Raw genomic sequence first — 26,387 nt, forward strand, 5'->3', positions numbered from 1 at the left:
CAGATCCAACTATACATAAAGTATGCACCACAGTAAGAGTGCAATACCATAGCGCCAGTAACATAAATCAGAAACATGAAGGATTCTTCAACAGGAAAAAAAAGGTTAAGTAGTAATCCACTGAAAAAAAGTATGTCCATTTAAATTGCAAACTGCCTGGTCAATTCTGCTTTAAAAGACTATTTTAATTCATACTCTAAATGCAAATTCTGAAAAGCAAGTATTTAACATGAAAGGTATTAAATATCACCTGCTTTTGGGCATGTAATATATAAATTGCTCTAAGTTCTTCATGGTACTTTTAGGGACAAGTAACAGATTCCTAACTCCTAACCTTAGAAATAAAACACTTCTGAATTTATAGTTTTATCCAGCATTTCTCAGTGATTAGAATTTTAGATTTAAAAAAGGGAATAGGTAGCTTTTTACTGCTGAATATATAGATTGCACATAATCGTTTAGTCAGACCAAAATCACAAAGAATAACTGAAAAATTAGACAAGCAGTTGGGAAAATATGTAAAAAATAACAGATTAATATATTACCTTCTAATATTCTGAAGTGACAAAGTCTGTACAAAGAACATACTTTCATTGTGCAATTACTTGTGCAATATTGCAATAGCTAGGGCAATCTTGTGCTATTTGCTCTGTAGGATTGAATTTGAAGATTCATGAGTTTTTTCATATTTGGCAAGCAACTGGAGTCAGGAATTTCTACAGATCCTATGTGTTCCAGAAATCACATAGCAGATGACTGAGTAAAAAATAGTTACGGGCTGTTTTTTCTCCCAGTTCAGGCTAAATCATTCTGCCTAGTTCCTGTACATAATTAGTATATTCTAGTTCAGAAGCTGCAAACCAGCTGCCTGTGCACAAGGACAAGAATAAGATGCCAGGGCTAAAGCGCAGGAGTTTTAAAACAATGGTAATTTCCTTAGTTTTACATTCTCACATTTCTCTAGGTCCTGAGAGCAATCTGAGTTAGACTATACATCCTCCAGAGGCCCCTTCCAACATGTGCTATTCTATAATCTGCAGTCATAGCAGTAATGATGGTTGTACTTAAAGGTTTCCTATAGCAATATTTCTAAGCTCATTTTTGACTCTGAAACTTCCACTAATTTTCAGAATGTCATAGCCACACACTGTTATGCAGGAATTGATGTTTGCCCCAAAACCACTTCTGCACTCCCACTGGAATACACTGAAAATAAACACTAGGAAAAAACTGTAATCAAATTAACTTTATTAGCTCAAAAATCTGTGATAATGAAATCTGTATGTCGAGTCCCTCATGTGTAGTACAAACTCATGGGTACCATTTTAGGTGTATCACATGTTTTCAAAACTAAAAATCTAGTGACAAAGAATGCAAACACAAAACAGGAATACTGAGCAGTATGCAATGCTCTAAAAAGTCAAAGTCTACAAAACTTTACAAAAATTCACTAATTATACTGAGACATCCAAGACATAATCTTGCAAGTCTAAAGAACAGTGCAAACATTTTAGAACAACTTCAAATGCTGGTAACACTTGGTATACTTTCCTGTATTTCAGAGACAGATCCTACAGTATCAGTTCCAGAGCTAACATGTACTACCTGCAGTCTACTTTTGTCTCCTCTCACTCCGTTACTTGGAGTTGCAGTTTCATTTGCTACAAGGATGTGTTTCTTAGAGGAGGAATTATTTTTGCTTTTTTCACCAGGAATACCATTGGATATTCTGCTATCATCACTTTTGCTTTGTACACTGGAATCAGCAAATGAATGCAGACTGGTAGCCAACTGCCTTGCTGAGTGATGTCCTTTTGCTTGTTCATTTTGTTTGACTCTCCACTCAGATAATACTGGAGTACTACTTCGAGTCTTATTCTCTTTATTTTGGTGAATTATTTGAGCTTCATTTTCCTTCCACAAACCTGGCTGATGCTGCTGTCCAGCAGCCTGAAGTTCGCTTATTTCTCTAAGTGATGAAAAGGCATTATTCACAACCATCTGGGATTGAAATGTGCCAGGAAGAGGAAGTTGGATGTCCCCAGCTCTGCTCTGAAACAAAAGATTCCAATGAAAAAAAAGCAACTAGAGGAAAAAAAAAAAAAAGAAAAGCCAGTTTTGCAACTGCCATATATACTGGAGTCTGCAGAGCAAAATACAGACTTTACCTAATGTAGGTAAGATGCAGAGTAATAGCAATTGAACAATCTTTATAACCTTTCAAAACAGATTTCTGAAGATTGCTAGGTTGATAATGACACAGAGTAGGCACATGACAGTTTCACATCTAGCTTGACATTTATACCAGAGATGTGCTAGTTACACAAAGCAGACAAAACTTAAACACATCTATCATCCCAAAACACCTGCAATTCCTTATGTTTACTAGCAATTCACAGAAGTGTAGTCTCAACAGTCTATACCACAACACCTAGCTGCTACAAGAACCCAAACTGATCACCGATATTGGGAGGTAAGAATGAGAGTTTTCAAACTGCAAAACTGGAAATTCTCTCCACACTGTTAAAACAACCCCCAGATTTTTAACATTATATTTAAGGACCTCATGTGTTCTTGAGGAAATTAAAGCAGTTAAGAGTGAAAGACTTTGGATATAAGAAACACACTGGAATGCAGACTGATTCTTGGTATGACCATTTTATTCAACTTAGACATAGCTACAGGCCTCCAGTATCTAAATTTTTAACGGCCTTTAAAAAAGCCTTGGTTTTTCTTCTTTGTTACAGGAATTTTAATATCTTCTTTGAAAAATCCTCAAGGTTTACTATTAATTCACAGAGTAGGACATAAAACCTTATGCAATATTTACAAATACTACAAATTTGTATTTGCCTGAAGCTCATGTTATGGCCACAGAGAAATCTATCAGGACTGGACATATACACTATAATTACTTACCAGATAATTCACAATTTTCAGAAGGTACATTGTATAGCCTCTCCTGTAAGACCAGTGTTCTTAAAAACACTATACTTCATTATTAAATGTTTCTAAAAAACCTTATAATGGTATTTTCCAATTTGAATGGATGCATTCCACTACTGGAACTTCCTATTTCAGACTAGGAAACAACAGAATTACCACCAAAGTTTAATAGGTTACAAAATACTGCAGTTTGTGCTCTGAGTGCTAAACACTTTAAAAGCTTACATTATTATGATATGTATAAATGCAGCTACAGCAAAGGGTTGCAGTAATAACTTCATGAATCAGAGGGGGATTAACAGCTGAAAAGTACATTAAAGAGTATAAAGTAGAATTGCCTCTAGCATTCCTTATAAAGACTTACTTTGTTGTTCTCAGTATGTTCCTGTCTTTCTTCTTCAAAAGACTTCTCCTTTACCATGTTCACAGGCTTACTGAGAGTAGCATTAATTTGTGGATGCCCCAAAATACCAAAATCTGATTGGTCTATCCCAGCTAATACAGCAAGTTGTCCAAGCCTGTAAAATATACATTTAGTAGAAAATCACACAAACTATTCTTACTCTTTGAAAGACTAAACATTCAAAAACAGAAGTAGAATCTGTTAAAGCTTTGAACATAGCTTTCTATTACTTTATGTGAAGCTCAGAGTATCTTAACTAAGAAAAAAAAAAAAAGGAACTGAAGGTATTTTCTTGTCTTTGCACAAATTAGCCCGCAAATTCAAAACAAGTGTTACAAGGCTGAGAATGAAGCTCTCCTAGTCAGCACTGAACTCAAAGCAGAATACTGGCAATGAGATTCCATGTCAGGCAGAACAAAGATTAAAACTGTGTCATTCAAAAAGGAATTGGTGCACAAATAGCATAATCTCTTAACATTTCAATGACAAGCTCCACAAATACAATTATGTTGGGTCACCTGACAGCTTGTAAGATGGCCCAACCAATCACATGTGGGTTTTAAGCCTCAGTAAAAAGTGGAAAGTTGCAGTCATTAACTGATACCATGGCATATGATATATAGAAGCTTACTGAGAAGAGCATTCTTCATGATTTGGATTCTGTAATGTTCAGTACAGCTCCTTATTACTATGAACAGGCACAGGGCCCATATAAAGAAATTTTTTTCATGTGGTGAAAATGCATTTTTCCCTTCCTGAGAAGTTTGAAATTCCTGTAGTAATGGCAACTCTACAAACCAATTGTCGCAAAAATTAAAATACAGCCTCAGGGTGAACTTTACAGTTAAGTTAGAATCATTGAATCATGGAATCATTAAGGTTGAAAAAGACCTCTTAATATAATCAAGTCCGGCCATTAATCTAACACTGCTAGGTTCATCCCTAAACCATGTCCCTAAGTGTCCAGATGTTTTCTGGACAGGGTGGCCATTTCACCATGCTCCTGGGCAGCCTGTTCCAATGTCTGACCATGCTTTCAGAGAAGACATTTTTTCTAATGTCCTTTCTAAACTTCACCTGGCACAACTTGAGGCCATTGTCACTTACGTCCTAAGTTATATCACTACAATTTGGAAGTGAGAGATAGGGAGGGCAAATAAAATCTTCTGTGATCTTCTCTGAATACACAGAGTAGACTAAAACACATATTCATATAATTCCCTTCTTGTGGATGAGACTGCTGTGCTTGGTCATACAAGCTTTACAAATTGGGTTTGAGCCAAAATTCTTTGAAAAATGGGAAGGATGAACCATCCTCTGACAAATTGCAGGTACAGTAGTAATACAAACTTTAATCAATAGTCTCTGAAATAACTTTGGTAGTAGTAGTAGTAGTACTGCTACTACTAGTAACAATAAATACAGACTTAAAATAAAAAGGCTGGAGATACAAATCCTATGTAGATTTCCATACTTCAATTAGTGAATGGAGAGCACAAGGTAACAGGACACTTTCTGAAGATAGTTCAACTGCATTTTGAGCCTTTCATATTGTGGGAATGCTAAGAGCCAAAGGTGATTCACTAAAGACCTGTAAACATGCTTTAATAGAAGCTTTCTACTCTTTTGGAATAGGCTTCTTGAAAGCCTTTCCCAAAGACAGATGAATGAACTCAGCTGAATGAACAGCACTTAGATCATGCTTTTGCCACTAGGAAAAGCCTAAATAATAGGTACATGGCTAATTTATTTTCCTTTGCTCTCTGAGAGTACAGACCTAGAAATCTGGCAGGGTAGCAGGCAGCATACTTCATTGTGAGAATAATTTTGGAAAGATCTCAGGAAAAACAGCAAGACTTAAAGTGACAACCTACCCAGCACCTTTAAGGAGGTCTAAAAAAGCATGAAACTTTTGAAAAGAGTTCTCAATGCTGCCTAGAACACCTTCATCTTCCAAAATCATGCTGGTTACTGACTGGGCATGAAGAACCTCGGAGAGGGAGATATTTAGACTCCTTAATCTTGCATTTTCAATTTCCAGCTATGCAGGGAAAAAAAAAAAAAAGAAATTTCTTTCATTTTCAGTTTAAAAGACCCAAAATATCAAACCTCACCTGTGTGCCTAAACAGCAGCATCATAACTGATGTAACAAGATGCAGAGTTGGCTGTACCACACACTTTCAGGGCACAGTTACATGAGGTCTGTGCAGGTCTGCTTATCCACAGCTGCAGTTCCATGCTACTATAGATATTCCTGCAGGCACTCAAGACCACTGGCTTAGCACTGTCTTCAGTATGTACAGGATGTTACAGATCAAGTACAAGCAGAAAAATTTAGCTTTCATATCATTTTACCTTGCATGTATTATATGACATGTTAACACCAAAGAATTTATTTTACTAGTAAAAAAACTTTAATGAAGGCAAATGTCCTCCTTATATTTACCCCTCTATATCGAGGGAATGCATACTACTATTATCTCTGCCCTGCATTGTGCATCCCAAAACTGAAAGTTTAAGATGATTCCATTTTTCTCCACATCGACCATTAATCAAATTGATGATGAAACTGAAAACTGCATGATAACTGCAAGATATACAAGGTTTTGTGTTCGAGGGAAGCATTAACTCAGTCATTTAAGACTACAGCTATGCAATCAAGTACTACCACAGGCTTTCTGTCTTGTATTTTTTTTTTTTTGAGAGGACAAAAAAATTATAGATTGTGTAGTGCACTGCAGGCAATAAATAAGCAACAAAATAAACACTTTTAGAGATTAATGCTACTTGTTTTATTCCATCTCGTGGTACAAGCCTCATCAGAGGAAGATTTCTTATAAAGGGTGTTTAGCCTAAAAAGCATTTAAGATCTAAACAACAGACAGGCAGCAGAGCCCACTGGTGCACATCACATTACAGGAAGATGGGGATAGTCACACAAGAGGGCAACAATCTGTCTTTGAGAAGTGCTGAGTTCTTGGTGGATATCTGCTCCCTGTACTGTGGGGTATCACTTGTTGCTCATATTTCAAAGGATATCACCACTTTCACTCCCCTCCAAATCGCATGTAAGGACCAAATCCAGTTGCTTACACTACCTTACACTCAACTATATTACAACAAATTCTGCTTATTCGTGCAGAAGAATATTTTTAGGTCAGTAACAGCAGAGGGAAACAGACCTCGCAATTCAACTGTGGTAAGTTATTCAGTTTTGTCAAAGCTGAACTGTACTTCACAACAACGGACATGCAGAAAACCATCCAATATGGTTAATGCCTGCAGAAAAAAAACTTAAAAACCAAAGCTACAGAATAAACCAAATTGAACAACAGTTGTGACACACAGCTTTCAGCACAAGTCATGGCAAGTGAGTTGGGAGACAAAGAACTATCCATGTGTACATACTGCAAATAGATTTAATCACTTTCTTGAGAAAAGCAAGTATTAGGATGCCCCAGATCATAAGTGTTTCAGAAAACGAATAAAACACATTGAAAGAGTAGCTTCAGTTGGAGTTCAAGGCTCTGGAACAGAATCAGTAGAACAAACATTACTAAATACAGATTTCATCACTGCCCTTAAGACCAGTAAACGATCCACGTGACTTTGAACTGAAACTCTGGAAGCTAGTACATTAGTGGTCATTGATAATTACCCCCAAGCAAGTGCATTCTCTGAGCAGTGCCTCCTTTAAAAGTAAAGATCGTTAATAGTTAAGTATCTTTACCTCTAGTAATCGTTCCTCAGCCTTTACTCTAGCTTTCTGTTCTTCCTTTAGTTTTTCCATGCATTCTTCCAGTTCCAACTACCAAAACACAGATAAACTATCATGAAATTTATCTCAAAATGCCAGACCAACATGCAACAAAAAAAACCCCTCAACAACTTAACAGCTAGCAAATGACATTCTAAACATACCTTCTTCAAAAATACAAGACAGAGGTCTACCAGTAGGTGGTAGGATAATATTTTGCATCTACGATGCATCTACGATGCAAAATATTAAGACAGAGAGGTAGAATTAAGTGTGATTCACTTAACAGATTTGTAAGACTGCAACAGATCACATGAAATTACAGTCCAAGTTTCTTTGGTCTATGACATAACCATCAAGAATGTATGTTATTCTCTATTTCCCCTTCACTTTTTCAAGCATGATTTTTAACTAAATATATCTACATCATCAAAAGCTCATATTGGGCTCTACTAAGAAAACTTTAACAGTCATATCTAGATTTTCCAACTATACTCTTTATCCAGGATTTTATTCCTTCTTTTATTCCTTATTATAGATGTAAGAATACAAAATTCTGAAGAACTGCACTCTCAGTAGTCAGAATACAAAATTCTGAAGTGTAAGAATTGTACTCTTTATAATTGGTTTCACTTAGTTTTTCAATAACAAGTTTTTCACAATTCCAAGTTTAGTGTTGCATTAACAACAATAAAAACAAATCCAAAACACCAAATAAATATATTCTAGTCTTACTCATAGGATGCCTAAACTTGTATTTTAATTAAAATCTCTGTTTCAGTAAGAGTAGTCAGGATTTGCAATACCACATTTTCTTGCATCCCAGCAGAGCATTATTGTCTTTAATTACAGCATCTGAACTAGGAAGAATTTTTGTTCTTGTACACCTTAACAATCTTCTGGTTCCAAAGGTAAAAACTGCTCAAATTATCAAGCTATTCTATTTTTCAGAGGTTAGACTATACAAATTAACAGTACACAAAACTTCTCCCTTTCACTTTGTATACAAGCACATATATGTAAAAGGACACTGCATTTTGTACACACTGTATCAACTAGTTCTAAAAAGAATCAAAGATTTGGGTAGTATTGAAATAGTTTGTTTACTAATAAAAGCTTATTCAAGTGCATACTACTGCATTACACATAAGCAATCAACTGAGAAGACTAGTGTGCAACAGAATGCATAGTAAAAATAAACCTTCTACAAATGCAAAGATGTTGTAAGCTGCAAGGTACTTTCGCAATTCATTCCAAGATGGAGGTTCTAGAAAACTCTCTCTATGTAGACCTCCTAGTGACAACCACTCAAAGTGATGATTATGGGTCTGTCACTATTCCAGTGAAGCACACTCCTAAAATCCCTAGACTAGTATCAACCAAGCAAACGCTCCAAGTAGAAAGCTAGTAATATCTTTATCATACTCATATTTGAGCATCAAAACAGATTTAGCACTATCTCTAACCTGCAGGCATAGGGTGGGGGGCAAATATCTAAGGAGAACCACCCACAAATATCACAATTTTACTGCCATCTACCTTTGAACATGTGGAAATAATGGGAGCTATAAAACCTCTACATACATAGAAGCACAGCACAGCAAATAGAAACCATAATGTTCTGCACTGACAACTTGACAGGTAACCTGGAATCCCCCAACCCAGCTTTGAAGATCAGTATTAGCTATCACAGACTGAAGAATTCTTACCCTTCCATTTATAGTGCAGATGCATACGTATAATTATTTGTATTTTGAAGTTTCTAGGATGTAGGCTAGGAACTCCACTTTAGAAACCATAGCTCTCTAGTATTTATATTTTGGACATATTTTAAATAATTTTAAAGATGAAAGCACTGACCTTTTTCTTCAAATAGCTGGTTTGTAGTGTTAAGAGTCAATGGCTTAGACAGTAATCAAATTATTATGATTTTTTGAACAGAAATGTAGATGTTTTGCAGTAATGTTTAAACTTGATTTATCACACTCTAGATGTACATAGTATTTCACGGTTATGGGCTGAGTTCATAACAAAACTGAACACTGCAGTTGCATCTCCTCATAAGCAATATCAAAGCCAGTGTTTAAAGAAACTAATTCTCACCATTATATTACAAGTATATGTACATTTTAATCTTTGATTTGCTTTTAAGAAATTCACTAGTTGACACAACGCCCTAGTCTCTGTGCCGAAAAAAACCTCCAAAATTTATGTCAGAGAGTTAAATGTATATCCAAGCTAGCTACAAGACTAAATCTTCAAATATTACAGCCTAGAAAGACAGCACTGATAGACTTTAAAATGAAACTGAATACCAAAAATATAGGTAGCCCTCAGAATTACCATAAGTAGTATGTCTGTTCAACACAAGACAGAGGTATAAAACTGAAGTTTAAAAAATTGTATTTTAAAAAATTTAGTAACTGATTAGCCATGTTCTTCTATTTGATTGCATCGTACTTTGAAAGAAAAAACAGTTACAGTGCAATCTCTACTTCTTTGCAATTCACAAAGTAGTGAGATGTAGAAAGAGTTGCCCTGATAACTAGATTAAGGGTGAAGTTCACCATATAAATCCCTAGTTAAAATTTAAAAGTATGGGAGTTACCTCAACTACATACTTCATCAAAACCAGCTGTGACATTTGATTCCCTCTAGCGGAAGGAGAGAGTATTTATCAGTTCTCATTCTTTATTTAAGCAGATATACTAGGCTTTCACTGGCCAAGGCTTTTTTCCATTTTTTTTTATGGAAACACAGCTAAGTACTACTTGTTTCATTAAAAGTAGTATGCTTAAAGCCCCTTTTTCTGCAGAAGGATGTAGAGAAGTTCTCTAACCCTTGCATACTTAAGTGAAAGTCTGGTCATTCAATCACATCAAGAGATGTTTGGAGAGCTTTTTTTTTGGACAAAGCAGCAGTTTAAGAAACTCCCACCACTTACTGTTTATTCCCACTCTGCATTCCCGTCGTTGTTCTAACACAACATGTTGTCCCATTTACTGAAAGGCCTGCTACCACCAAATACACTGGACTACTTTTCCATTAGATCAGTTCCTCAAAGCACCTCCCTTCCCAAGCTGCTGCACAGTAACAGCCATTTAATGACAGTCTTATGATCAGATAAATGTGAAAAGAAGCAGAAGAGAAGAAGATTAAAGCAAGAAAGGAGAAGGCACTAAGTGACAGAGGGAGAAAAGACAATTCAGTGGGGCCAACCTGATAGTTTGATTGTGCCATAATGTGAAGCCTGCTTTGTGTGAAGGTAACATAAACAATGGGTGAGGCACAGAATCAGGTGCAGATTGCTTAACTGGTGCTATCTGATAAGCAACCATGGCCTAAGAAAGTATTTTGGTTTTCAAATTCAGAAAGTCATTAAAATCTGTACCTTTACAAGTACACAAAAATCAAAATTTTGGGGTAGGTTGCCAAAATTTCTGGGTTTCTCCCCAAGAAAGTTCAAATTAATCACAAATTGTCTCTTCCTTATAGCTGCCCTACATGTAGTACTACAGCTAACACCAACGTGTTACCTGTAGTATGGTCAGTATGACATCCTATCAGTCAGTATGACAACCCTTCCCCAAAGCACAAAACACTGCCTGCCTCTGCTGTATGACATGAATATAATGTTCTTCCCTCTCAAAACAGTAAGAATAAATACATCAAAAGCTTTCTGCAAGCACAGTAGTTTCTACATAGAGTCTTTTGGAGCAATTTGCATATCATATTGAATTCTGTGATTTCAGACACAGTGCTCTTGGTAAGAGTGTTGAAGCCACCACACAGCACAACATCGATACATTGGACACTAATAGTAAAAGTTGCTATAAAATTAATTTCAGCAACATGAAAACCCCTTGAAATCTTCCTGAACAAAAGTTCTAGGGAGAAGAATGCCTAAAGAAAAAGTGTACATTGGCTGAAAGGGCTGGTAGCTATTGAAGTACTGCAAATATGCAGTATTTGTACAGTCCTTTTGCTTTCCACAACTCATCCCAGCACTGATAAACCTACAGAAAGTTAAAATTTAACTTCACTCCTCTTACACAAAGACAGGTATACAGTCCAATATTTACACATACAAACAGCATATTCACCCAGTGTGGCGCTCTAACAACCACCAGCAAACCCTGACTGTAGATCTTATTTACAGAAGTAATCATTGGTTTCTCTGAACAGAATTAAAATCTTAACACTTCAGAAACACTTAACTCATTTATTCTGCCTGCAGGTGGTACTTTATAATAGTGTTAGATTACCTCAGCAGCATTACAGAGCCACTGATATATACCTTTTTCCCACCCTGTTCTTTTATGAGAACATTCCCAATCAAGACATTTCCAGAAATAGTCTGTTTCACTACTGCTAAGTTTAAGTATTGAAGTAGAAGGAATAATAAAAAGCAAATGAAAAAAAATTACGAGACTCAATTATAAAATGGAACTCAAACACTTTCAGTTATTTTTGTAATTATTTTTAAACAATAGTAATTTCTATATTTTAGCTCTTAGATACAACGCTAAATTATTTTTATAAAGGAAACAGTTGAAAGAAAATACTACAGGCAATAACACTGATCAAAATATCTGTGCACTATGATGCAAAATTGTAACAGAGAAATTACACATCTGCAGCTGTATGAAGTTATTCTGAAATCCTGCTCCAAAACTAGTTATTTGCTTAATTACAATTATCTGAATAAAACATGGTTTAATTTATATAATTTGCCTTTACAGAGTCTAAGGCACTGAACATGCTTCTTACCTGTAACTGTTGATATTGTGCTACATCAGTCTTATCTAATGATTTTGACAAATCTGTCTGCTGGATAACATCCTCTAAATCTTCTGTGTCTTCAGTTTCGGATGTTGAAGCACGTTCTAGTATCACTTTCACGGGAACACCTGTCTAGTTACACCAGAAAAGAAAAACAGGCCCACTCATAGCATTAACATGTTTAGCAAAAAATCAAAGATTAAATAATATCAAAAGCCTAATTTAAATATAGTTGTTTCCGAGAGTCCTTTATAATATAGACACATTGCCCAGCCATACAACTTTGAAATAAATTTGCATAAAACAATATTAAAAAAACCAACCCTGTGTGTGCCTATGTTGAGTATTTGTGGTGAGGATTTAGTAGCAGAGTCAGCCCCTGCTAGGCACAGCCAGGGCTGCCCCACACAGGACACACCAGTTGAGAAAGAGTAAATTTATCTTTAAATTTAAATTTAAAAATTTAACAAGGTAAAAATCCATTTGGATTTAGGTGAAATGTGCTGCTTTGAGCTTACTAACATAAGTAAAATACCCTGTTTAGTCTGGTAACTGCAGCACTAGCAAAACTAGCTCCCCAGCTAAGGAGAAAGAATGCAGATTTCCAAGCTAAAGAGATAAGAAAGACTCTTCAGACCTTGAAACAGACAGCACACAGTGACCCAGGAGCTCTCTCTGTACTTTCTGACAAAAACTGAGTACAAGTGTAACTAGCTGTAAGTGTAATGTGAAATCAGAAGAATGAATATGCATAAACCTATTGTAAAATTCTATGAATATGTAAATTTGAGTAATAAAAAAGGATCCTACATTTTCAGGGGCACGCATGTCCTTTATAAAAGAAAAAAATCCCCTACATGCGACCAGTGCTGAAATAAACATACCGTCTCTACAAATCTTTATAAGAATTGTAGAGTCTTAATTTTTCACCGCAATTCACAGTCCCAGCTTACCTACTGCAAGGTAAAAAATGCCAGACAGGCACAAGAGGTAGTAACAAAAAGAGTGAGAAAAAGCAGAGAGAACATCAGGCTGGGAGCAGGAAGAGGAGTTCCATGGTGGAGCCAATACCGTCATTCCAGACAGGGAAGACCCATGTCAGAACAGAGGGATCAAAGGAGCTGCTGCCCACAGGCATCCTGTGCCAGCTCATGTCTTCCCAAAGGACTGCAGTCCATGGGAAACCTACAACACAGCAGAGGATAACTGGTGGCTTCTGCAGCCATCAGATCCTTCTGTAATGGAAATGAGATACAAAGGAGAAGGAAGAAAGATGGGGTTTTTCTTCTCCTCCTGGCAGAGCAGCTCAAAGAGAGGTGCAAAAACAAGTATATAATCCAAATCCAAGACAGGAAAGACAGTGCAGAAAGCCTTCTGAGAAAAACGCTGTTGGTTATTCTTATTGCCTATGGAGGGATTGTGCCTATACTCCAACTCAGTTAGCTCATAAGACTAAGAACCCAAAAGATACAGAGATAGAAATGGAAGTAAACTAAGTATCAAAGAAGCTTTAAACAAAGGCTGATGTAAACTACTTTTTTCACTCCTATCAGTGAGAATCTTTAAAAGTACGTTCCAGTCTTAGTTTTCAGACAATGAGATTCTGTTGAGAACATTTTCCCCTTTTTTCAGCCATCTACCCACTAAAAACAAAACCAGAGTGTGAGAAAAACAGTACCTGAATCTTCAACGGCAATTCTCCAGCACAATCCGCTGCCCTGCCTCTGAAGTTTGGAAAAAAAAAAAAAGCCAAAACCATACTTTTAAGGAAAGTAAGTTTATAATGCTCCGAACACAAGATTCTAGCACAGGTGAAGCAGTAAGAGTAAATAAACAGCATCAGACACTGCACTACATCCCTTTAAGCCTCATTACATTCTCATTTTGATTAGTACTCCCTAGTTAATCATGATTTACAGCAACACTACTGGATGCTAACATTAATATCTTCAATAGGCATCTTACTCGGTTAATTATTTTGAACTAAAGTCAACAGGAGAATTTGGTGTTCAGAATTTATGTGCAGCTTAATAACCACAGTTGCAATAGAGCATTAAGGAATTTTTTGTTTAAATAGTTATATAGTCTCAATTTTGAGAGGCCGAGATCTAGGGAATGGATTAAAAAAACAAAAACAAACAAGAACTGTTTCAAAAGACAGCTTTCACATATAAGTGTTTTTCAGTTTTATTTTAATTTACAGTTCTTAGATGATCACAAAAATTATGCTGGTATTGAGTGGCATAAAGCAACAAAAAGAGGTAGGAAAATACCTAAGCACCATGAACTGGATCTCAAACCAACTATACCAGAAGTTTAGATTACTAACTTGCCTCTTCAGCTATGATACATTTGATAAATCATTACTAACGAAAGAACAAGCAGACAAGGCAGGTTTGGTTGTGGTGGGTTTTTTTGCTACATATGAATATTCCTATGGCTATCATGTATTTTTGTGTATTTTAAATCCTTACCAGAGAAGAATTTATGTAAAATCCTTAAAATTTATATAAACAGGAAAAATTATGATGATATTCTGTGTGTAACTTTCAAATCGTATTTTAAAAAGCTACTCTCTACTGTATTTATCATGCAAATTTTATGGGTTAGTATTTTCCCTTGTACTATGAAAACCTCACCTGTATCTCTTTGCACGTTCTGCGGTCCGCCAAGGAAGGAAGCCCTTTGTGCCTGGTGGTAGTGGTTTTGGTGAGTAACTCTCTCTCACAGTGGAATTTTTTTTCCCAGGACTTACAGATTTTTTAGATGATAATCCTGGATTGAAGAGCAAGACCAGAAGAAAAGAGAATTCAATACCTGATTATTCATATACAAATTCACAATTATGAACATATTCATTGTTCATAAAATGTTCTATGTAATAATAAGAACTGTATGAAATCTGCCATTCAGTCTAATTTTGCTAAAGTGTCCAAAAACTTGAGATTATATGGTATACTTAACTGATGTTAGGTTGATGCAAGACAAGCTGGTTTTCAAAAAAGAAGGCAAAGTTTGTAGCAGAAGAGGTTTAGATGGCTTTAGACCATCCACGTAGATAATAAAAGCATCTATGTGTTTGAAATTACCCTATAGTGGCTTTAGAGTGAAGAACATTTTAGAAGAAATATTTGGCCTATAAATAAAATAAATAAAGCTTGTACAGGACACCAGCAATCTCTTCCCTTCACAGGACTAATAAGAAAAAGTAGGGTTCACTGGTCTGATCTTTTGTTGTTGTTTAAGTCATACAGCATCAAAGTAAACTTAGAAAGAAACCTAATGTGGATAATCATTCTACCTCTATGTTCTCTCTAAGCCAGAAACTGGTAAGTCTTGAAAATTAATCATGTTATATTTCCTACAGTTCTAGTGAGAACTCAGGTTATTGTTTCTCTGAGATTAGTAAAATAACTGATTTTTTTAATGGTATAGAAATGCATCCCTTCGTTAATGGGATTCAAAGATTCAAAATATCAATTCATTCTGAACATAATAAACAGGATAGTTTTCACCTTGACTTCCTTCTTCACTTAAAAAAAAAACAACCCCAAAGCACATAAAAACCCCACACACAACAAACAACCCCAAAACAGAAAAAAAGACAAAAAAGCACAAAACTCTCCACAATCACATTTGCCAGACATTTTTTTTTCTCCCACCACCACCCTGATCACTTACCTCTCTGCTTCCAGATAACTAGAGTGAAGACAAGAGACAGTGAAATGTATTACAGTGAAATTTCTAGTAGCTTACTGAAAAATGTTTAGTATCACAGCTATCGGTACTTAATTATAAATATTCAAGATACCTATGTGATTTTAAACATACTATTTATAATAGGTTTACATTAAGTTAAAAAAAAAAATCTTAAAACATTTTGTACCTCAGTTAAAAAATGCATGTTTGTTTGTTCTGGCAGAGGACAGCCTGCTACAGAAAGGTTACAACAGCAAAGAACTAGACAACTTACTACTGCCAAGCTTTGCAGAAGTGAAAGCTTGTGGAGACACAGAGTAAATATGTCCGATGCTTCCACACATTTTAAGGTCAGCATATCCTACCATTTTTCCAGCCATGTATCTAGCAGCACTAGAAACAAAAGCAAGTTTCCTACAGATACCAATGATGATAGAAGATGCATTATAATTAAGAAGAAAAAGAATTTTTTGTTTTTGGAGTAAAACGTTCTGTAAAACACTAAGATTTAGACACATCATATATTTTCTAATTTAAGCTCTTAAGCATTAAGATAAAATTTTTTGGACAAAATGTACTGTAGGCAGAAAACACAAAGAATTACCAATACGAATAGTAGCTTTTCCTTTCCGACCACTTCCTAGGACAATAGTTCTTTTCTTTGGCTTAGTTTTCAAAGCATCTTTGGAAGACGGAGACATCAGCCACTTAAACTGGAATTTGGTTTATTTTTTAAAGAAAAATAAATCTGTTTAGTAACTGACAGTTGAAGAGTAGCTTATTTAAAATTAAAGGTAGTTTGTCAGATATAAAGAACACTGTACTTACAGGAAACTTTACAAGCTGTAAAATCAAGAAAAAACAGAAGTCTAAAGAGGCCCAAATTTAAGCAGATGATAGTCTACATTACCAGAAAATATTCCCAAAACACCACTACAATATCCCATCCAATATTACCCTTTCTCCTGTGGAAACCAGTTCTCCTTCTATAGCAAAAATCTCCCAGCATCAACCTTATAAACAGGCAACCCTGGCTTCTGCACTTCATTCTCAGACAACTGGCTTGATAGGAATGACTGGCACAGACCAAAGTAATAAAATCTTCCCTAATGTGATTTTGTATTACTGATAAAGTCAGTATTTTAAAAAACATGAAGTTTATTTTTATTTACCTGTAATGAAAATTCATCCTTACAAAATAAAAGCCCCGAAATAAAATTAAGAGACAGTGATGATCAAAGGTCACAGCTGTACTTCAAACTTCATTTCCTTACAGCAACAGCTCTATTCCTAAAGCTTCCCCTTGCCCTAAAAAAAGTTTAAATACTCCTGGTAGATATTCTAAAATTACTCTGCACTTACTTTTCAGTGTGCATCTCTAATACAGGGTCTAGTGCTGGAGCAGTCATTGAAGAAAATACAGATGACATTAACACAAACCTTGTCTCACATAGCCCTAAATCCCCCATCAGAGTACTAGGAACAGTATGCCAGAGCTATTCCCATCTAAAGCATCAGAATGATTAAAATGCCATTACTGTGCTCTAACTAACTAAGTTTAATTCAAATTTATCATTGTCAAGGAAATATTTTTCTTTTCACTTTGGATACAATTAATGCTTGTATAAATTTTGCTGTGTCTCCAGATGGATCTGGTCCCTGTGCAAGCAAATTGATCATTTTAAACTAAAACACATCCAGAAAGAGTAAAATTAAATTGCAAGCTTCTAAGAGCAAAAGTAATTTTAATTTTGTTTTGCTAGACACCTAAAAGGGCAGCTTTACTAGGTTAAACTGAAAGTTTATCTAGCACATAGCCTGTCTCATCTCTGCTGTTGTTGTACAACATCTAAACATCTAAGTATAAAGACAGCAAAATATAAAATCAGTGTTTTGAAAGTATCGTGTTTTGTAGACACCTTCAATGGATTTTCCCTTGAGCTAGTCTCCCAGAAACTATACAAATTTTCACCACCTATTACACTTGGTCATACCTATGATTACAGTTCACTATACTGCTACACAGAGCTGCTAGAATATACAGCTTTTGTTTTAGCAAAGGCATCAATTAGCAGTAGACAATTATTCCTGCAAAACCCAAAAAAAAAACCAGTCCAGAAGAGAATCAACTACATGCTACTGAAAAACAAACACCCACTTTTTACACAAAGCAGGATGGAAGGAAAGACAGCTGTGACTAGCAGAAGAAGCAAAGCTATGTAGCAAGTCAGTGGTAAGTATTTCTTCATCCATGTTGTTAATGAAGAACGAAGAATTACTAACACTGCCAATAAAACTTATAATACCACACTAACTGTTTGAATATAAAATTAATATCTTGAGTCAAGTAATCTTTTAGCATATGAGAGACTTCCCAGAGTTGCTTCTTTCCATGGTCTGGCTATCCAATTATCTTTAGCATTTCCAGGCAGATGTTATTTTCATGTGATCCCTGTGATATTTTGTAAGTTTTAATTGTATCTGCCAAGCAGAAAAAGTACTTCTTCACAACCAACTTCAACTTCTCAAAAAAAGGTTTTCTAGAGATTGAAGTGGGGAACTGTATTAATCCTCCAGAAATTCTACACACAAATTTTTAGTTTATTAGACAGTCCCTACACATCCACAGCTCTGTCTTTATTTAGTCTTTTCAAAAACCAAAAGACATTAAATTCCAACACAAGAACTGGGAGTGTTTGGACTCCTTTGAGAACTGAATCAGATTTCTGTATATTTCAACAGTATACCTAATCATAAATGGTCTAGATATTCAGTTTATACACATTACTGTGAACTCTGTGTGGACAGTTAGACAAAGATGAATGGGCGTAATGAACTGTTTTCATAGGTGGTCTGCATTGAAAGGACAGTCCTGAGCAACTTTAAAAAAATTTGGTTACAGAAGTTAGAGACAAGAAATAAGTTCTAAAATAAATTAAGTGCTAAATTTCAAATTGTGGTTTCCTTTCCTTTTAATTAGAAGTTATTATTACCATGTTGACAAGGATATATGTAGTAGAAAGCCCTCTGGCAGTCCTGGAGTAATATTTAGTTAATATTCTATGGTAATGCCCAAATACACACACATTTCCACGTTTCTTTCCATTAAATGTATATCCAGGTTTTATGACACGTGATACCTTTAACTCCATAAGAAATCATACAGAAAGCCCAATATAGTAACATGTTCATCATAATGTTTTTAGGTTTCCCCGTAGATAGTTTTTTTTTTTTGTACTGAGTCAAACTTCTGTTTAGAATTAGAATACTTGTTTTAGATTAATTTTGAAAAAAGTCATCCTTAAAAAATTAAATGCAATGTAAGCTACAAAGAAAATCCCAAACTCATTCAAAATGTGTAAAACATACCTCTGAGTCAGCAGTGCTTCCATTCTTGAGAACTCTTTCAATAATCTTTTTCATTAGAATATGACCTAGAATGAATTAGAACACCTTTTTAAGAATTTTCTGTAAGAGACAATTCTTTTTGTGAACAAAGAGATCACTGAATAATAAGTACATATTACCTATCCTGGTTGTTTTCCCATTTTAAAAATGTTTAGCAAATTATTGTGGCATGTTTTTTTTCTTAAAAGCAGTTTACCTTTCCCCATATAGTTACTGAAGAAGAAAAAAAAAAACCCAACAACCAAACAAAGAGAATAAATGCAGACACAGACACATACCAATTAATGGATTTTTTCTTACGTCAAGTACCACTAATGTTGTATTAGTTTGAAGAGCATCTAATAATGACCTTGCTCCTTCATTGGATATTCCACATTGCTGCAAATCAAGCGCTAAAATGTTTAAGGAGGGGGAAAAAAAAATCAGTGAAAGCAGTATTGCATTTAATTAGTAATTTAATTTAATAGTTAATATCTAAAAAAAAATCAATCCTGCTGAAAACCTCTATTTCATAGAACACGAAGCATGAGAACTGAGGACATGATGATAAGAGTCCTCTGTAAAAACAGCAGTATTGCTTTCAAAGAAGACAACTAGAACTTTTCAACATTAAGAAATAACTATTAACATCTGCAGAGAAGGTAATATGAATCACCCTACCTACCACCATATTACAGTGGTAATATGAACCACTGTGGGCAGCCTGTGGCAGTGTTCAGTCACCCTCAAAGTAAGAGGGTGTCATCGTATTGAGGAAAAACCTCCAGTGTTTTAATCTCTAACCACTCCATCTTGCCTTGTCCCCAGGTACCACTGGAAAGAGTCTCTCTCCATCTCCTTTACATCCTCCTTTCAGATATTTGTACACCTTGATCCCACTCTGAGCCTTCTCTTCTCCAAGCCAAAGAGTCCTAGCTTCCTCAGCCATTTTGAAATCAGAGCTGGTTTAGTCCCTTCATCTTAGAGGCAATTCACTGGACTCTCTCTGGTAGCTCCAGTTCCCTCCTGTACTGCAGATTCCATGACCTCACTTGTGCTGCATAAAGAGGAAGAATCATCTCCCTCAACCTGCTCACAAAGTGCCTGCCTAATGCACCCCAAACACCACTTTGCCACAAAGGCACTTCACTGTTTCATGGGAAGCTTACTGTCCACCAGGATCTGCAGCACCCGTTATGCAAAGCTGCTTTTCAGTCACACAGCCCCTGCATGTTCTAGTGCACAGATTATTCCTGTCCAAGTGCAGGACTTTGCACTTCCTTTTCTTTAAACTCCATTAAGTTCCCATCAGCTCATTTATCCAGCCTGCTGAGGTCCCTCTAGATGGCAGCACATCCTTGCCTTTCTAGGGATCCAAGACAGTAGTTTCCTGCATCCTTCTTCCCAGACTTCCTGAAAATAGGCACGACATTAGCTATCCTCCTCCAGTCCTCATGCACCACCTCCCAATCACCATGATCTTTCAAAGACTACTGAGAGTGGCCTCAAAATTACATCCGTCAGCTCCCTCAGCACTTGTGAACACATCCCATTAGGGCCTATGGACTGCTGTTTGTCCAGTTTGTTTAAGTATTCTCTAATCTGATTCTCAATATGGATGTTATCTGTAACCCTGCCTCAAACTAGAAAACAAAACTATAAAACAGGTATTTTATTCTGGTTATACACACAGAATGCTATGATTTACAAAAGCACAATTAGTAATTTTGTATAATTACTAGATATAGTAATAGATATACTGTAGAACAAATTAATTCTCAAAGATACTGAAGGACAATACTAGATAACACAACAGTATTCAGATACTTCAAAAAAGGAAGAGAGATTTCTTTGGAAAAAAAGAGTACTCTTCCCAAGCTACACAGGAAGTTGTTCCTCTGGCTGCAACTGTTGTAACTGATAATTTTAATTGCCTGCCACTACTATATTTTAAGAGATGCAGTAGTGAGACATAGAGATAATAGAAAAGACAGTAGTAGAGATATGGAGATATTGCTGAAATCCTTACAGCAACTAGTAATAAGCAGATATGAGGTATATCAGGAATTTGTTGTGTAGGCTAAGTTCTATATTGTATGGAACATCTCAATACCTCTATATTAGTATGTCTATAGTTACTATATAAGGAAACTCCTGAATTACTCTGCTGTTCATCAGTAAAAGACTTAGTAGTACCTTTTAGCCAAAGGTCCTCTCCTAGACATTCTGCAAAGGCACTTGCTCCTCTATCTCCAACAAGCATGTTGCAGTTCAAAGTAATCCGCCTCAAACCTGTCATATATTCAAGGTCAGGTCTCCTGTAACGTAGGCTTTCAGCCCAAGCTTGATCATGTCTTCTTATTGCCTGGTGCTTTGCAAACAAAGAAGCTGTTACCAAGTGAAATGGCAAAGCCATAATTGATGACATGATCACAAGATTTTTTTTTTTTTTTTGTAAACCATATTCAACAGCTTGAAAGCTGGTATAAGAAATATATGCTGGTATAAGGACACCATTCCCGAGTTCAAGAAACGTAACTAATTTTTAAACCTTACCAATAACTCCTACTTGTTGTGACTGCCCAGTTTGCAACGCAAATTATTAAACTTGGCTACAAAGTATTTTATCACCTTCTTTTGACAGATGCTTTCAAGGCACATTGAATAGGAAGTAAACACATACTATAAATAAGTAAATACACAATTTTGTGCTTTCACAAAAATCACAACTAACACTAATTAAAACACAGTACTAGGCAGAAGCCTCCTGATCAATAAATCAGCAGCTTCTAAACTGCAAATTTGATTATTCTTACCCAGTGCTTCAGAATACTTGAGACATTTTTCAAAATAACTGACAATGAAAGAAGCACCCTGATAACAGGTGTCAGACATTTACAGGCCTACTCCTCATTTAAAGAAAATACTTTATTATTTATGTTTTTTTCTAAGAAATAGTGAATTTAAATTCCACACCAATAAACTAAACTACTTTTGTCATACGAAGTCACAGCTTTCATATGAACATACACTTAATTTTGGTATTCACACAAGTTCCTCATGAAGTGCCTTAATGGATTTTGGGCTTTAAAACAAAAGTAAAAAATTAAATTTATTAAATTCTTACAAACATTCCATTCTAAGAAAGTTGATTAAATTACCTTTAATAAATTTGCTATATGTTCTGCCCCTCGCCACGTGAGGCTACATGCTGTGAAGTTTACAAATCTGATAGTAGCTGTATTCTTTATACTCTGACAAATTGCTGAAGAAAACAAAAGCACACATGTTATCTATACACAGTATTTCCATGTTATCAGAACACGCTTTTTCAGTAGTTTATTAAGAAGCAGCTTGAACAACCAAAAGCTTTGACAAAGAACTAGTGCTGAAATACAGAGTATATTTTAAATACAATTAATGTGTTCTAAGTTTATACATTTCTAGTGCAAATGTTCAGCAAAGGATATCTGAACAAGCTAGAAAATATTTGATTTCAGTTTACTTATAGAAACTTAAACAAATCAGGAAATGGTAAAGAAATATGAATGCTGTTTCAGAAAAAAGTATAAACATCACTATAAAGTAGTATAGATATTTACTAGCCTGAAGTGAAGAAATTCAAGTCTTTAAATGCTACTGAGTTATGAAGAATAAAGTGAAGATTGTTCTTATAATCTCCATAGACAATTTTAAAACAGAAATGGAAATACTGAAAAATTTGCTTACCTATTCGGAAACTTAAAAGAGAAAAGTTTTGATTCTAAACTTACTTTCCAACCCTCCATCTCCAATTGGACAGTGGGCTAAAGAGACACTCTCCAGAGATGAAGCCGTAGCCAAGCCCTAAAGAATAAAACAACATTGTTATCTGGCTTGAAAAGCAAAAAAAAAAAAAACAAGACCAAGTCACCCAAACTGCTCATCCTCTTATTTCCTTATAAGAAACTCTAGGGGAGTCAAACAAAGGTCAAAACCAGCAAACCTTCACCTTCAGTTTAAGCGGGTTCATTTCTTTAGCACAGAGGAAGCTTGACTGTGGGCAACCAGGAGCAACCTCCCTCCCTAGAAGCCAGCAAACTGGAGCTTTTCAGTAACACATCTGAAGATCAGTTTTTATCTCTTTAGTGTCCCACAACTTCCCTTCTCTTCCCTTCTATTACATACACAGTGGTTTCAGTCATGAGCCTATGTCATATGCCTCAAGCACATCGCAGAGATGTTGCTAAGATCTTTCTAGTAAGCCTTATGTTTCTGTGACATTCAGTTAAGACCAGGTTATACTTATTCTCAGCAGAATCATTCTATATGTATATATAATGTACACATATAATGTATATGTAATAATTCCATATGTATATATGTATAGACTACATAAAGATATCTTAGAAGAGAAATATCATTGTCTGCAACAAATACATGCAAAGATGAAAGCTACTATTCTCTGTTCTGGGCATATTTCCCATTTATTTGTACTATTTGTATATTTTGTACTATTGCACTATGTATTTGTACATACTATTATATTCTCACCTTTGTTAAAAGTGCTAGGTCTCTTTCCCTCAGAAGCAAACCCTGCAGTTCTAAATGTTTTAGTACATCTGATACACTGAGGCAGCCTTTCACAGCTTTGCATAGTTGGCCAGTCAAGTCTTTTGATAGAGTTGCTGGAATTCTCCTTCTAAAGTAAGTTTTGTATCTTTCAACACCTAGTGAAAAATAAAAATTACACATCAGTAAAATCCAGTCCCTGTTGGCTAAAAAGCAAGTATAATCATACCTTCCTTTTTTGTGTACTTTCTTAAATTGTAATTCCTCAGGCATAACAATTCCTCCCCTCATGTATTCAATCACATAGAAGTTTTATGCAAAGTTTTAACATGCATACATCAACATATTTATCTTTTATACAGACCTGATTCTTCAAGACCATGTTGGTGTAAACTTCTTATTCCAATAGAAGTCAGAGTCTTGTTATGCCTGAGAGCATTCAGAAGTGGTGTCCAATCAGTAGCTTTGATGCGATCTACAATTAGATCAATAGCATCACGAGTCACGTTAGCCTTCACAGCTTTCAGTGGGAGAGAGCCTTGAAGTTCACAAAGATGTTCATAATGTGAATAGAAATCCAGCATGCACCGTCTTCTTGATTTGACTGATTCAATCATTTCTTTTATGTGATAAACTTCTCTCTAAAATAAGAAAGGGGAAAAAAGACAAACCTTTTTTTAAATATGTAACTATCTTGCATCGCAGTGCCAATTCAACACACATAACCAAAACATGAAAATGTTCCTGGATATTGTATAGCATCTACACATCTTTAATGTGTAGCTAAAAACCTTATGTGTTATGATGCTTATTATCCGTGCAAGTAAAGTTGAATGAGTAAAGGGCTGGGGGAAAAAAAAAACCCAAACACCAAAAAACAACTCATCTCCTCACTCTAATAGGTATATCCAGAACACAAACGCCCTGATCTATAAGCACTGACTCTTGTAGAGATCTTGTTTTTCTCTTAAGATTTAACTTTGTAGCATCAAGGTCTGCCCAAAAGCTTTGGACACTCCCTGACCCACCATCAAGGGAAATACACAGAACTAGTTAACTTCTCTGCTACTTCAGTTAAAAGTCTAAATTATCATCATACATAATAAAATTTGATTATCTAAATATTTTTGTTATTTCCCTACCAGATATATATATACCAGTAAAATTCACTAAGCACTTTTCAGGCATAAGGTTTTGTTATACTTTAGTACCCACAGAGCATAACACTAGTAATTTCCAAACAGAATCTCTAAATACTGCTATGACATAGCTATTAACTACTGTCTCAATAGGGACATTTCTCAGGATATTTAGAAGATAGATTGATTGTTTTATTGATTTATACTCAGGACGGCATTAAGTATTTCACACAGGATATCAAACATTGTTTACATTGCAAACGTTTTTTCTTATTTGCACAGACTAGAAAGCTTTAACCAATCTTCTCAAATATTCTGAATGTCAAATTAAGACAAGTTACAATGGACAGATAAAAGCATGTGAGGACAGCCAAAAGCATAATTTCAAAAAGTAATATATTGTTAGCATCTAAATGACTGGAAATATAATAAGATATAAACTCTAATTTATATCTAATATAATAAGATATAAACTCAGTTCCTCCACACCCTTTTACTTTTTTTAGCTCTGATTTACTAGCATTTAATGACCACACTGTGGCCACAGGAACAGAAATGACTGAATTAAAATCCAACACTTCAGGTTCAGAAAATGACCATCAGTTTTAAGGCACCAATGGCTTCTGGTAATGTATCAATGTGCAAAATACTAGCCTTTTTTCTCCAGAGCTTAAGCAATTGTCTTTTCACGGGGGCTTTCACTCTAACACCTTAACACCACACCTGTAATTGAACAAAGTTTAACCCACTTGTAGGAAGAGACTAAAAGGGACAAACTAATCAGACCCACAATGCTTTTCAAATGGAAAACTATATAAACTTGAGCACTTCTGCACTGAAGGTAGTGATACCACCAACCTGACACTACCTTTGACTTGACTGGCTCCGAGAATGTATGGAGACGATAATTATCTACTCAATACGGATCCCAGAAATCACAGTAACTGGCAACAAATTACAAGAAATATACAGCACACAGTAAAACTGAAAAATTCAGCTCCATGCTACGAGTTTTCAGGAAGTTATGAGTTTGTAGCGATTCAAATAACCAGCTGGGTAAATGTATATAGTGTGGGCCAACAGATGGCACCTAAAAGCACTTTCAGCAGCAGCCACGGCCACATGCCGACCTGCGGGGCACACGGGGAACCCGAGCCGCTCTCACTCTGGCTGGGCGCGCCTTGCTAAGCGCGGCCCAGGGATCTGTCGGGGCCAGGCACCCTTTACTGGACCTGCTGCACAACTGCGTTTAAGGATGTAACACAGCACCCAACTACAGACAGCTCCAGTTAGCACCGGGGTAAAAATAGCGGAGCTTTCATGCTGCACCCACTCATGACCGACACCGACTCAGGGAATCACTTCAGATCGCACACCCCGGAGCGGGCATCAACAGGGGACTGTGCTGTTCGCCACCACCCCGCGGGCTCGCCAGAAGCGGTCCGGAACAAGCATCAGCCGGTCGCTCCCGCGCCCACAACGGCCCCGCCGTCCCCGGCCCTGACGGCTTCATCTTCCCGGAACCGACTACGGCCCACTCCGCGGGCATCCCGCTCTCCCTCCGCGCCGCGGGCCCGCTGTTACCGCTGTTAGGCGCCGCTAACCGGCATTACCCAGCGTTACCCACCGTCACCGGTTGTAACTCGGCGTTACCCGCTGTACCCGCCGTTACCCGCAACTGCCCAGCGTTGCGTTACTGCCCAGCGCCGCTCCCGCACCCCC

The 26,387-nt window shown here is 36.2% G+C and overlaps 1 protein-coding gene across 8 annotated transcripts; it reads right to left on the reverse strand.

Moving 5' to 3' along the window:
* Positions 1-1,231: 1,231 nt before the first annotated feature.
* Positions 1,232-26,387, reverse strand: CEP78 (centrosomal protein 78). 8 transcript variants are annotated; one of them, XM_053932145.1, is made up of 18 exons: positions 26,040-26,191; positions 25,320-25,388; positions 23,891-24,167; positions 23,509-23,684; positions 22,749-22,821; positions 22,137-22,240; positions 21,172-21,346; positions 19,275-19,388; positions 18,958-19,022; positions 16,193-16,301; positions 15,571-15,588; positions 14,529-14,664; positions 13,568-13,613; positions 11,878-12,021; positions 7,081-7,158; positions 5,224-5,390; positions 3,311-3,464; positions 1,232-2,052 (listed from the first exon to the last, which is right to left on the reverse strand). In XM_053932145.1, the coding sequence occupies exons 3-18, from the start codon at positions 24,141-24,143 to the stop codon at positions 1,522-1,524; spliced, it is 2,343 nt and encodes a 780-aa protein (XP_053788120.1). In that variant the 5' UTR covers positions 24,144-24,167; positions 25,320-25,388; positions 26,040-26,191; the 3' UTR covers positions 1,232-1,521. The 8 variants fall into 8 exon arrangements, with proteins under 8 accessions (XP_053788120.1, XP_053788119.1, XP_053788124.1 ...); XM_053932144.1 differs by lacking the exons at positions 25,320-25,388; positions 26,040-26,191 and adding an exon at positions 26,293-26,387; XM_053932149.1 differs by lacking the exons at positions 25,320-25,388; positions 26,040-26,191 and adding an exon at positions 26,250-26,258.

The sequence above is a fragment of the Vidua chalybeata genome, chromosome Z (genome assembly GCF_026979565.1).
Source record: "Vidua chalybeata isolate OUT-0048 chromosome Z, bVidCha1 merged haplotype, whole genome shotgun sequence".
NCBI lineage: Eukaryota > Metazoa > Chordata > Aves > Passeriformes > Viduidae > Vidua > Vidua chalybeata.

Coding starts and splice junctions, on each gene's coding strand:
- CEP78 (XM_053932144.1), bottom strand. CDS start 24,143: ATGATTGAATCAGTCAAATCAAGAAGACGGTGCATGCTGGATTTCTAT. Junction 21,347..22,136: donor ATATAGCAAATTTATTAAAG/GTAATTTAATCA, acceptor TTGTTTGCAAAG/CACCAGGCAATAAGAAGACA. Junction 16,302..18,957: donor GAAGCACTGCTGACTCAGAG/GTATGTTTTACA, acceptor ACCAAATTCCAG/TTTAAGTGGCTGATGTCTCC.